Below are 14,428 nucleotides of genomic sequence, written 5' to 3' on the forward strand. Positions count from 1 at the left end.
TTACTAATGTACAAAGAGGAATTTGTCACTTCTACAACACCTAACAAGTTCCTTAGAAATTTCCTGAATGATCACCTTACATAAATCACTGCCACTGATGTACTGTGTACCTGTATAAGAACCAGAAGTCGTCTATTTCGTCCCCTCATGTCTGCTTTGCCATCTTTAACTCAGTGCAACTTTCTTCCGCTCAACCTATGTCCAGTGATTCCTCGATCAACAGAGAATCTATCAGCCTCTGCCTTAAATTTACAGTACTTAGTGACTGAGCCTCCAACCATCATGGATAGAGAATTCCACAGATTTATTTCTCCTGGGTTGAAAATATTATCATCCCAGTCCTGAATACCTGACCGGTGAATATTTTGAAACTCTGACTTCTGATTCTAGGTAATCCAGCCAGGGAAAACATTAAAACTACATTTTCCTGTCTACCCCAATATATTTTCAACTGGGCTGTTAAAACTAATTCCAATAGCGTAGATGTCTAGCTAAATTCTACGACTTATTTTATCACTGACATTCCATAAACTTTATCAGTGTAACAGGTGCCAGTGCTGGCCAATTTTGCTGATTTAAATATTCACAATGACAAAGCTACGTAGAGGTATTATACATGAGTCAAATTACCCCCTCCATAGATGGAATAAATGCCCAAGAATTTTGATGTTACTCTATCCTGGCATACATAGCTACGTCATGAAGAATTTGAAAATACTCCAAATTTCCTTGCCCAGCCAACTCTGACAGCACTTCCCAATCCTACAATCCTGCAGGTGCCACAACTCTTGAGTTTTTCCTCCAGTTTGCACATTATCATTTGCAAATGTATTGCTGGTCCCTCATTGTTGTTGGGTCTAATTCGTCAAACTATCTACCACAGCGGGAATATCTGCACTGAAAGGATTACAGGAGCTGAAGAATGTGGCTCACCACTCCCTCCTTGGGCAAGTAGTGCTGGCCTTGCAAACAACACTTGCACCCAATAATTCATCAATAAATCTCCCAACTCAAAACTTTGGCCCTGTAACTTTAAATGATGTGTGCCGAACCCATTTCACTGCATGATAGTGAAATAGGCAGAAAGAATGAACAACGATCTAACCTCTGATCTAGTGGTAAAGCCTTCTGATATTAACCTACCCAGTGAATTAATGCCTATACTGTAAATATAGTCTGCAAATGGGTTTCTGCTTTTCCAGAAATTTCATGTAAAAATAGCATATTAGAAATGCCTGTGAATAATGTCTGTGTGATGCACCATCAATAACTCTGAGACGTGGGTTAAGGTAGGCTTTTATTGGCTGGAAGAAAGCACAAGCAGCAAGTGACCATCACACGACATCCTGAAGACTGAGGAAGGGTCTGTGGATCCAATTGCCTTTATACCGGGGTCTGTGGGAGGAGCCACAGGAGCAGTCAGCGGAGGGGGGGGGGGGGGGGGGGCGTGTCCAGACAGGTATATGTAGTTCACCACACTGTGGTAACTGTAATCCATTATACACAACATAACGCTCTTCCCTTCAGTCAAATTGGACAGTTACTTTACAGAGGCATACTCATAAACCATATAATAGAGGAGCAGAGTTAGGCTATTTGATTTATCGAGTCCGCTCCACCATTTCATCATGGCTGATTCATTTTCCCTCTCAGCTGTGCTCTTCTGACTTTGCCCATAATCTTTCATGCTCTGACTAATCAAGAACCTATCAGCCTCCACCTTAAATACACATAGCTGTCTGTGGCAATGAATTACACAGATTCACCATCCTCTGGCTAAAGAAATTCCAGCTCATCCCCATTCTTGCAGGGCATCCCTCCTTTCTGAGGTTGTGTCCTCTGATCCTGGTCTCCCCCACTATACTCTCTATCTTGGCCTTTCAACATTTGATAAGTTTCATTGAGATCCTCCCCTCCCCCACCACCCGCATTCTTCTAAATTCCAGCGAGTACAGACCCAGAAGAATCAAACGCTCCTCATACGTGTGACCCTCAGGCTCGGCCAGCACGTGTTCATCTCGGGGAAGACAACTTCTGGCCCCATCAAAGTGAGAAATCTCATTTGTCTGGATGCTGTGTGATGTGTTGACCGGTTACAAATCCACACCGCAAAATATCAGACAGTACACCAGATGCGATTATCTGATTGAACTTTATAAATCTTAATCTGAATGTAGAGTTAAGTAAAGAAAGTAAAAAAGGACCCATTTTAAGAGTAATGTCAAAAGTGCACGTTGGAGCTCGCAAATGTGGCCATTCATCAACCATCAACCTCCTCCAAGCATCACTGACGTTCAGACCCTCACTCCCGGTCCACTCCATCCAGTGGTCTACCAGCTCTCTCCACACACCTTCCTTCCTTCTCCTCTTGCCGACCAAAGACCGCGAAAATCTCTCTTCCAGACTCACAAGAAAAAACAACAGCATTCCAAACCCCGTTATCTCTAGTCGTAACACAAACATTGCTGCTACCTTATCAGCATTGATAAACCATTACCTTATCAGTGAAACCTTACAGAACGTTACATATGATAAGCCTTTCATTCCTGGAATCATTCTCATGAACCTCCTCTGAACCCTCTCCAGTGTCAGCATATGCTTTTAGGGAACAAAACTGCTCACAGTACTCCAAGTGAATCCTCACCAGTGCTCTATCCAGCCTCAATACTACAGAATTTGCTTTTATATGTTAGTCCTCTCAAAATGAAATCTAACATTGCATTTGCTTTCTTCACCACCAACCCAATCTGCAAGTTAACCTTTAGGAAATCCTGCATGAGAACTCCCGAGTCCCTTTGCATCTTAGATTTTTGAATTTTCTGCCTTTAGAAAATAGTTTTCTACTAAAGTGCATGACCATACACATCCCGATACTTCTTTGCCCATTTTCCTATGCACTGTCAGTCGTTATGCAGCCTCCTATTTCCTTAACACTACCTGCTCTTCCACCTGTCTCTGTATCGTCCATAAACTTGGCCACAAAGCCATCAATTCTGTCATCCAAATCATTGGCAATAATGTAAAATGAAGTGGTCCTAATGCCAATCCCTGCAGAACACCACCAGTCACAGTAGCCAACCTGAAAAGTCTCCATTTATTCCCACTCTTTGCCTCCTGCCAATCCTCTATCCATGCTAGTATCTTTCCTGTAATACCATGAGCTCTTAACTTGTTAAGCAGCCTCATCTGTGGCACCTTGTCAAAGGCCTTCTGAAAATCCAAGTATACAACATCCACCAATTTTTTCGTTGTCAACCCTGCTTGTTATTTCATCAAGGAATTCCAACAGGTTTGTCAGGCAAGATTTTCCCTTGAGGAAACCATGCTGCTTTTGACCTATTTTATCAAGTGCCTCCAACTACCCTGAGACCTCATCCTTAACAATCGAATCCAACATCTTCCCAACCATTGAGGTCAGACTAATTGGCCTAATCTATCCTGTGCTTTCCAAATTGCCCCAAAAAACTCCAGACATTGTTGTTCTGCTGTCATCCTGCTGGTGTCCTCTGTCAATCCTCTCCCTGTGTCTGTAATTCTCTTTACTCCACTGTAATACTGATACATGTGACTTTAGCTCATCCCTCTCAGATTCCAGGGTGAAGTCTATCATGATTACTATCTCCTAATGGTTCCTTTACTTTAAGCTCCCTAACCAAATCCAATTCATTACACTACACCCAATCCAGAACAGCCTTAATCCTAGTGGACTCAACCATAAACTACTTTAAAAAGCCATCTCTTAGGCATTCTACAAATTCTCTCTTTTGGGATAATGCACTGATCTGATTTTCCCAATCTGCCTACATTTTGAAATCTCCCATGACCATCTTAACATTGCCCTTTTAACATGCATTTTCTACCTCCTGTTGTAATTGGTAGCCCACATCCTTGCTACTGTTCGAAGGCCTGTATATATCTCCCATTAGGATCCTTTTACGCTTGCAGTTTCTTAACTACCCACAAGAATTCTACATCTTCCAGTCATAAATCACCTCTTTCTAAGGATTTGAATTCATTTTTACCAACAGAGCCATTCTACCACATCTGGACACCTGCCTTTCCTTTCAATACAAGGTGTATCCTTGGATGTTAAGCTCCCAGTTATGATCTTCTTTCAGCCACAACTCAGTGATACTCACAACATGGTGTCTGTCAATCTCTACTTGTGCTACAAGATCATCTACCTTATTCTGTATTCTGTGTGCATTCAAATATAACATATTTTGTCCTGTATTCACCACCCTTTTAGATTTTGGCCCCAAGTTTCTTTGCAAATCATCCCACTGACTGCAGTCCTGCCCTATCATCAGCCTGTCCTTCCTGATGGTCGCACTGCACACTGCATTTTGTTGTATACCAACTGTCCCTTCCTCAGCCCTATCACTCTGATTCCCATTCCTCAATTAACCAAATTTAGTTTATACCCTCCCCAACAGCTTGAGCAAACCTGCCTGCAAGGATATTGGTCCCCCTCTGGTTCAAGCATAGCTTGTCCCTTTTGTACCCGCCATACCTTCCCCAGAAGAGATCCCAATGATCCAGAAGTCTGAAGCCCTACCCCCTGCACCAGTTCCTCAGCCACACATTTATCTGAAAAATCTTCCTATTCTTACCCTCACTGGTGTGTGGCACAGGCAGCAATCCAGGGATGACTACCATGGAGGTCCTGCTTCTCGGCTTTCTACCTAACACCCTCAATATTCTCTACAGGACCTCTTCCCTTTTCCTACCTATGTCATTGGTGCCAACATGTAGCAAGACTTCTGGCTGCTCGTGTCCTTTAGAACGAAATGGACCTGATCCAAGATGCCCCTGACCCTGTCACCTGGGAGGCACAGGGTGTCGCTTTCATGTCCAGAGAATTTTGTGTCTCTAACTGTGGAATTCCTTATCACTACTGCAGTCCTCTTCTCCCCACTTCCCTTCTGAGCTACGGCACCAAACTCAGTGACAGAGACCCGTTCACTGTGGCTCTCCTGTAGTAGGTTGTCCCCTCAACATAATCCAAAGTGGTATGCTTACTACTGAGGGGAATGGCCACGAGGGTACTCTGCACCTGCTGCCTATTTCCCTTCCACCTCCTGACAGTCACCCAGGTACCTGCCTCCTGCAGCTTATGGGTGACTACCTCTCTGTAGCTCCTACTTATCACCACCTCAGTTTCCTGTATGAGCTGAAGGTCGTCGATGCACCTGGTGCAGATGTAGTTACCTGGGAGGCTGGGGGTCTCCCAGAATTCCCACATCTCACACAAAGAACGAAGCACAACCCCTGCAGCCATTCTCACTGCTCTAATTATGAACTAACAGATGAAGAATGAAGAAGAAACTTGCCTTGCCCAAGCCTGTTGAGCCAAAGCCTCCCCACTCTAACACTGGTCCACTCACACAATGGCCACTCCACTTACCCCTACCTTATTTTTATTTGTCCATGGTAGTGGATCAAGATTCGATTTGGCTGCCAGAAAAAAAGCCAAAAACCTGTGAATACTTTTTAATTGTTTCGCCCCGACCTCTGTGTAGCCTCCTCCACAGCCATGGGAAAGAACTTGAGCAGCATACTGGATTTACAGTAATTGATACACATAAGTCATAAAAAATTGAAATTTAATGCAATTTTTTCATTCATACTTTCTTTTTTCCCCAGAAAACCACAGGACTCAGACTGAATATAATGATGCGCTGATATTAAAGTTATTTGCCTTCCAGTTTGCCAATAGTTACTCACCTCTGTTTTACATTGCATTTCTGAGACCGGTAGGTTAATGCACCGAACAGTTTATCAAAATACTGTCTGATGGATAGGCATTGCAAAACACAAACCATTATTCTATTTTAATTTTAGAACAACGAGCAGATATTCACATCAATTAATTTGCCTGGATTGGAGGATAACTGTGGACAGCTGAACAATTGCATGGTGGAACTTAGTTTTCAAGTACTTACATTAATAATCACAGAAACACTTCCAAAATTTGTAAACGATAATATTGTACCGTAAGTCTGTTTTTGTAAATCTAAACTGTACATTTTAAACTGTGGTATAATGCAGCCCCTGGGGGAAATGCAGTATTATTGTGCATTTAAAATGATCTGTGTTCTTGACTGTCCAGTATGGTTACAGCTGGCATTAATATGCCTTAGGTGAGCACATAAAAAAACATTTTGTTACTTATTTATTTTATCCTTTGGCCATTGGTGGCATGGCCAACATTAATTGCCCATGATAAAGTGGTAGTGAGCTGTGTTTGGTGAATGAGCAAACAAAGGAGGGATGTGGAAATTGTGCAGGCAGAAGGGATTATTTAGGCATTTAATTACTGGTTTAGTTAGTTTGAGTAAAAGGGCCCTGTTCCTAAGCTGCACTCATCTATGTTCTGTGTGGACTGCTTTGTTCCATGTGGAGTCAGGCTCCTTGAAGCTTTTAGAGTTAGTCACATGCAGACAGGCTGAGAGAATTCACTGCCCAGTGTACAACAAAAGGGTTTGGGCTGTCAGGAAATGAGTCAGCTGCCATGTGATCCCTAATTTCTGACCTTCTCTTGTAGCTGCAGTGCGGAAGTGGTGGGTCCAGTTGCAGTTCTGGTTGAAGCTGGGCGATTTGGCAGGGTCATATTATTAGACTATCTTATTGGTGATGATCATTGCCTGATGCTTTTGTGCCATGAATGTTACTTGCCAATAATCACTGCCTAAATTAGTCTTGCTGTGTGCAGGTATCAACTACCATGTTTGCTCAATTAAATTCAACTTAGTGCAATCAACTGTGAATCTCCCAAATACTGCTCTTACAATGGAAGGGTGGTCCGAAGGCCCAGGAATAGTTACATCTTGATGATCTCCTTCACCACTCTGCTGATGACTAATGGGGCAGGTTGGACAACTAATAGCTAGGTTGGATTTGTGCCACTCTGTGGACTGTATGTACCTGGGCAATATTCCGCATTTGTCAGTTCCACCAAGAACATTGCATCAAACAGGTTAATGCTCCACTTCACTCATTACGTCTGAAACTTTTCATATTTTGTTAAACTTCATATTTTCTTGCTTTTCATAATATATGCATAAGGTCTTAAATTCATTCTGCGGTTGCACTATTGCAGGAACATCAGTCTTGTATCTGTGTATCAATGAATTTTACTAATTACTAGTTTAATGGAAATGTCTATCAATAGCAGACAGAGAATTTGGGGCAAATGTTAAGAACATTTAATATTAATACTTCATAGGTTGTAAGATTCAAAGGAATGTGTGTCAAATATTTGAATAATTTCTGTTTTTATTCTTCTATAATTATTATTTTAACATTTGAGCATTTTTTGAAGATTGTTTAAAGGCATGATGAACAGATGGTGTGGCAAAAGCGAAATACTGTCTGTGAAAGACTGTAACAATATAGATGAGTATATTTTGCTGGAAGACAGGAAACCAGACCTTGGAGATTTCACTTTGGAGGAGTACACTGTAAAGGTCATCCAGTATGGCTACATGATGGTAAGATAGAACAGCTGTTACTACATGACCTATATCTGTATGTGTATGTACGTGTGTATATGTAGGTGAGCTAGCTATTGATGTGATCACTTGGTATGTAGATTCCTTCCTCGAGTTTAACTAACAATGTACCCAGCAGCTGGATGATTTTCGTACACAAAACCCTTGTCAATACACCTAACAAACAAAATTCCCAGAAGAAAACCGTTACAACTATTAAAGTTGCATGTGGGGAAATTCAGATGAATAGAAATTAGAACTTCCATTTGAGCACTTTCCTGACGTGCATGCCTACTTCAACAATGTGTGGAACTTAAATTGTAAAAAAAAAAATGATTTATTATCTCCAGCTGTGCTGTTCCAGCCTTTACATTTGGATAAAGAAGAAAAATAGATTGCATTTGTTAAACAGCTTTCATATCTTCAAGAAACCCCATTATTAGATGAACTGCAGCTACTGTTTTTGTAGGTAAACGTAGATTTGTGTCCAGATTAGCTGCTAATGGAAAGAGGAGGAAATAGTGCAAGCAATTAATGTTGCACAGCAATACAGTATAATTCACACTTTTTAAAAAAAAAAGCATCCTTAAATGATACTCTGCCAAAACATCCGGGTGCTTTTTACAAATCAGTGTTAGCTGGAGAGTGAGAGCGAGGGAGATTCTCTGCACCCTCCCCCTTTAAAACTGCAGCTTCTGCAGAAAGATGTGCAACCTTGCAGCATCGCTGCAGACCCCTCCAACCACTTCCCCAAGAAACCCACCCTAATTTGCAGTCACAGCTACCAATCAGAATTTTAAAATCAACACGCAAGTGATGCAGGAACAGGGAATCAGTATATGCTTCCCTGTGAAACCAGAATTAATCATTTTGATTCTTTTGTCTCTGATTTTGATTGCAAGGTGTATTGTTAAATTTGTGTTCCAAAGACCTTTCCTGTATTAATAATTGCATAATGCAGCCATGTTAACAAGACTTAATTTAATATTTTGAAATAATACCGATCCGTAATTTGAAACAAACAAGAAATAACTTTTCAATCGCAGCACTCAAAATATTGATCACCTAGATACAAAAGGCCACAAGGAATAACTGAACTTGCTTATGTGATTCTTGCACTGTTCGTTTTACAGCTTTTTGCTGCTTGTTTCCCACTGGGACCTTTGGTTTTCTTACTAACCATCTGGTTAGACATGCATTTGGACGCCAAACGACTGCTGCGGATATACAAACGCCCCATTGCTCATATGGCTCAAGACATTGGTAAAGATATTGATTTTCATACTTCAGAGAAGGAAGTGCTACATCGTTGTTGCAGAAGAAAGCAGAGTTGTTGCTGTTGGGTGTGTTAGTTAAGGTCCTGATGTTCAGGTCCCAGACTTTATACAGTGGAGTGGAAGTTGCTTCTCTGTGGTTTATGAGGGATAGCAGTTGCACACCAGCTACAACATGGGCTTCGTGACTTAACCCCAGGCTCCGCTGCATGGGAGCTAATGTTCATGTGTTGGTGCTGCTGGTGTGTGCACACTTGCTCGGCACTCCCGACGGCTGCACACCGGCTCGTGGCTCGCTCACTCTGACCACAGGCCCGACCACCAGTCCCATTCTCAGAGCTCCGGGCTCCAGCTGTGATCCCTGAGCATGGTTCTGCCGCAAGCTGAATCGTGTAACAGGTTACAACCTAACTGACAAGCTCCACACCTTTTTATTTATCTCCTCAGTCACTTCTCAAATATCCCTCGAGTTTCGCTTGTGTCTTGATTGTAGCCAAACATGCAGGTATTTGCACAGGTGCAGAATTGTGGATCATCCTTAAATATGTCAAAGTGCCATTATTGAATTTTAAACTACCAGACTTCACTGGTTCCTGTCCTTGTGCCTTTATTAGGTCAGAAAAATATCTCTTTTTCCCTCCAAATCATACACCAGCCCGAACTGACAACACAGACGATTCCAGTTAATTTGGCCATCGATAAATCAGGGAAGTCTCTTATTTGGGATGATTCTTAAAGGACAAAATCTAATCGAGAAACTAGCCAGGATTCCCTTCATTTATTTGAGACACTATGGCATTTAACTGGGACAGGACCATTGCCAAACGGTTTCTAATCAGCATCAGACGTGCGCACTTGTGTGGCTGTTAGACACTATGTTGTGCTTAAAGCAAACAGTTTTTAAATAACTTCAGTTGTATGTGCTTGTATTCAAAAAACAATGATTTTGCCACTGATTTTTGGTGAGCAATGGGCAGGAAGACAATTCAGAACTGTTTTGGTCATTGTGGTTTCAAGCATTCAGTGATGAACTGCTTTGAGAGGTCGGTCATGGCTGGAATGAACTCCTGCCTCAGCAAGGACCTGAACCCACTGCACTTTACCTATCACCACAATAGGTCTACAGTGGACGTGATCTTAATGACTCTCCATACAGCCTTGGATCACCTGGACAATATAAATACCTAAGTCAGGATGCTGTTCATTAACTATAGTTCAGCAATTAACATCATCATTCTTATGGTCCTGATTGAAAAGCTACAGAATCTGAGACTCCGTACCTCCCTCAGTAACTGGATCCTTGACTTCCTAACTGGAAGACCACAATCTGTGCAGATTGATATTAACATCTCCACCTCAATCACAATTAACACTGGCGCCCCTCAGGGATGTGAGCTTAGCCCACTGCTCTACTCTCTCTGTACCATGACTGTGTGGCTAGGTATAGCTCAAAAGCCATCTATAAATTTGCTGATGATACAACCATTGTTGGGCAGAATCTCAGATGGTGATGAGAGGGCGTACAGGAGTGAGTATACAGTGGCGAGCAATCTGACAGGCTGCATCACTGTCTGGTATGGCGGGTAGGTGGGGGCTACTGCACAGGATCGAAGTAGGCTGCAGAGAGTTGTAAAATCAGTCTGTTCCATCATGGGTACTAGCCTGCATAGTATCCAAGACATCTGCAAGGACCAGTGCCTTACGAAGGCGGAGCCCATCATTAAGGATCCCCATGACCCAACACATGCCCTCTTTTCATTGTTACCATCAGGTAGGAGGTACAGAAGCCTGAAGGTGCACACTCAGTGATTCAGGAACAGCTTCTTCCCCTCCACCATTCGATTCCTAAATGGACATTGAACCCATGCATACTACCATTTTTTATTTCTGTTTTTGCACTACTTATTTTAATTTAACTATTTTAATATATATATATATATATTACATGCTGTAATCCAGTTTTTTTTCTATATTTATCGAGTATTGCATTGTACTGCTGCTGAAAAGTCAACAAATTTCACGACATATGCTGGTGATATTGATTCTGATTCTGAAACGTATTGGTCCTGATGTGTCCCGATTAACTGGAATCCTCTGTGTAATCCCTATTCCTTCATTGTCCTGGGTCAAAATCCTGGAATTTGCTACCCATCAGCATAACGGAAGCATCTTGAGTATGGGAATCAGGTCATATGTAAGACCATAAGACATAAGAGCAGAATTAAGCCATGTTTCCCATTGATTCTGCTCCACCATTCCAATGGTTGATTTATTATCCCTCTCAACCCCATTCTCCTGCCTTCTGTCCATGACCTTTGAGGCCCTGACTAATCAAAAACCTACCCCCCTCCACTTTAGCCATACTCAATGACTTGGACCTCACAGCTGTCCTTGGCAATGGATTCCACAGGCTCACCACCCTCTGGCTAAAGAAGTTCCTCGCCATCTCTATTCTAAATGGACGTCCCTCTATTCTGATGCTGTACCCTCTGGACCTAGTCTTCCTCACTATAGGAAACATCCTCTTCACATCCACGCTCTCTGGGCCTTTTAAAAATCGATAGGTTTCAATGAGATTCCCGACATTCTTCTAAACGCCAGTGAGTACAGGCCCAGAGCTGTCAAATGCTTCTCGCATGTAACCCTTGCATTCCTGGAATCATTCTCATGTACCTCCCTCTGGACCCTCTCCAGTCCCAGAACCACTTAAATATGGGGCCCAAAACTGCTCACAACACTCCAAGTGTGGTCTGACCAATGCCATAGAGAAAGTTCAGAGGAGATTTACTAGAATGTTACCTGGGTTTCAGCACCTAAGTTACAGAGAAAGGTTGAACAAGTCAGGTCTTTATTCTTTGGAGCGTAGAAGGTTGAGGGGGGACTTGATAGAGGTATTTAAAATTATGAGGGGGATAGATAGAGTTGATCTGGATAGGCTTTTTCCATTGAGAGTAGGGGAGATTCAGACAAGAGGACATGAGTTGAGAGTTAAGGGGCAAAAGTTTAGGGGTAACACGAGGGGGAACTTCTTTACTCAGAGAGTGGTAGCTGTGTGGAATGAGCTTCCAGTAGAAGTGATAGAGGCAGGTTCGGTATTGTCATTAAAAAAAAATTGGATAGGTATATGGTCAGGAAAGGAATGGAGGGTTATGGGCTGAGTGCAGGTCAGTGGGACTAGGTGAGAGTAAGCGTTCGGCACGGACTAGAAGGGCCGAGATGGCCTGTTTCCGTGCTGTAATTGTTATATGGTCATATATAAAGCCTCAGCATTACATCCCTGTTTTTATATTCTAGTCCTCTTGAAATGAATGCTAACATTTCATTTGCCTTCCTCACCACTGGTGTTAACTTTAGGGAATTCTGCACAAGGACTCCCAAGCCTGCTTGCACCTCTGATTATTGAATTTTCTCCCAGTTTAGAAAATAGTCTATGCCTTTATTCCTTCTACCAAAGTGCATGATCATACACTTCCCTACACTATATTCCATCAGCCTCTTCTTTGCCCATTCTCCCAATCTGTTTAAGTCCCTCTGCGGTAACCACCCTTCCTCAACACCACCTGCCCCTCTACGTATCCTTGTATCATCTACAAACTTGGCCACAAAGCCATCAAATTCTTTATACAAAATTGTTGACATACTGTATAATATGAAAGAAGTGGCCCCAACACAGACTCCTGTGGAACACCATTAGTCACTGGCAGTCAACCAGAAAAGGCTCCCTTTATTCCCACTTTGCCTCTTGCTAGTCAGCCAATCTTCCACCCGTGTTAGTATCTTTCTTGTAATACCGTGGGCTGTTATTGTATTAGGCAGCCTCATGTGCAGCACCTTGTTGAAGTCCTTCTGAAAATCCAAGTAAACAGTGTCCACTGACTCTCCCTTTTATATTTATGTTTTTGCACTACTTATCAATCTATTTCATATAAATACTGTAATTCTGTTTTTTTTGTTTATCATGTATTGCTACAACAAAGTTAACAAATTTCATGACTTATACCAGTGATATTAAACCTGATTCTGATTCTATCCTGCCTGATAATTCCTCAAAGAATTCCAACAGATTTGTCAGGCAAAATTTCCCCTTGAGAACCATGCTGACTTTGGCTGTCTTTATCCAAGTACCCCGAAGCCTCACCCTTCATAATGGACTGCAACATCAGATTACCCGGCCTATAATTTCCTTTTTTCTGCCTCCCTTCCTTCTTGAAGAGTGGAAAGACATTTTCCATGTACTGAGGTACAATAGAAAAACTTAGTTTTATGTAGATCATTTCACGACACTTGAGGTTGTAAAGGAGAAAGTAATAACAGAGTACTGTAAATTTTAAACAGTAATAATAATGGTAGAAATAAATTTCTTGCTCTCTGTCCAGTTTACCAATCTTTCCAGTTCACTTCGCTGTTTCTTGTATCTAGGCGCTGTGGTCCCCCTACTGTTCATATTTGGTACTGCACTGTTTTTTTCCCTCACCATCTTGTGAATTCTGTTTTGTCAGGTCACTGGTTCACAATTTTGGATGTAATTAATTGTATGGCGGTGGTGACCAATGGCTGCCTCATTGTATTCACTTCAGAATCTGGAAGGGAGAAGCCTTTTTATGAAAAACTTCGCTGTCTGATTGTATTTGAGGTATGCAATCAGTATTGATAATTATTGGTTCTTAATAGTCTCCTGTAAAACGCTGCTACGATATTCAAACTAACTCCTATTACTGTACTTGTGTGTTATAATTCATAATGCACAACTTCTGCATTTTAATTAATCTTTAAAATTCGGTGATGGAGAGAAAACAGGCTCTTGTGCCTTAATGAGAAATGTATTGTGACACTAGGTGGTATAATAGGTAAATCACCAACTTTAGCAGCTGAATTCTAACAGCATTTAGGCAAAAGATTCCTTTTGTTGCAACTATTTTTTAAATTTAAATGAACCTGATTTGTATCAGTTAATTAGGTGGAATAAACTGATAATTCCAGTTTATAATACCAGTTACAAATTGCTCAACAATCTACTGTATATCTCATACAGCACTACAGTACAGGAACAGGCCCTTCAGCCCATCTTGTCAATGCCAGCCTGGTCTTCTGCCTAGTTCCACCTACCTGCACCTGGTCCACCTTACCTATCTCATCTACGTTCCTACCCAAGCTTCTCTTAAATGTTACATTGAATTAGAACTTGTGTATTAAAATTTATCATTCATGCAATATATTGAAACAATTTGTGTTCTAACTATTTAATAACATTCCTAAAAACTATCTTTTTAGCATGCTTTGTTTATAGTGAAATTTCTGCTGTCAACATTCCTACCAGGCGTTTCCAAAAGAATAAAAGAAGCAATAAGAAGGGTAAGTTTTTAAATTGCAGAATATCAACATAAAATGTGCAATTACCAATAATAATGCCATATTTAACTATGTTCATTGTGCATAGGAAATATTTAGTCATTGACAACTTTAAAGATATCAGATTCCCCCTTCTCCAGCCATGTATCTCTTTCACCAATCAACTTCCCAGCTCTTTCCTTTACTTCTCAAACCCTCCTGCCATTTTTACCTATCACCTTGTGTTTCTTCCTCTCTTCCCCACACCTTCTAACTCTGACTCCTCATCTCTTTTTTCAGTTCTGATGAAGGGTCTTGGTCCAAAATGCCCAC

General features: G+C 41.5%; 1 protein-coding gene across 3 annotated transcripts in view; it reads left to right on the forward strand.

Moving 5' to 3' along the window:
- The window catches only part of LOC140726842 (anoctamin-5-like), a 60,599-nt gene that overhangs the window by 39,633 nt on the left and 6,538 nt on the right, over nt 1-14,428 (forward strand). For 2 of the 3 annotated variants that reach the window (XM_073043735.1, XM_073043736.1), the window contains exons 14-19: nt 5,647-5,756; nt 5,845-5,996; nt 7,325-7,493; nt 8,627-8,756; nt 13,267-13,400; nt 14,039-14,119. In XM_073043735.1, the coding sequence (XP_072899836.1) occupies nt 5,647-5,756; nt 5,845-5,996; nt 7,325-7,493; nt 8,627-8,756; nt 13,267-13,400; nt 14,039-14,119 (776 nt within the window). Of the gene's footprint in view, nt 1-5,646; nt 5,757-5,844; nt 5,997-7,324; nt 7,494-8,626; nt 8,757-13,266; nt 13,401-14,038; nt 14,120-14,428 lie in introns of those variants that run through there. The other variant, XR_012098738.1, reaches the window with a different exon arrangement.

Source organism: Hemitrygon akajei, chromosome 4, assembly GCF_048418815.1.
Source record: "Hemitrygon akajei chromosome 4, sHemAka1.3, whole genome shotgun sequence".
Classification (NCBI taxonomy): Eukaryota; Metazoa; Chordata; class Chondrichthyes; order Myliobatiformes; family Dasyatidae; genus Hemitrygon; species Hemitrygon akajei.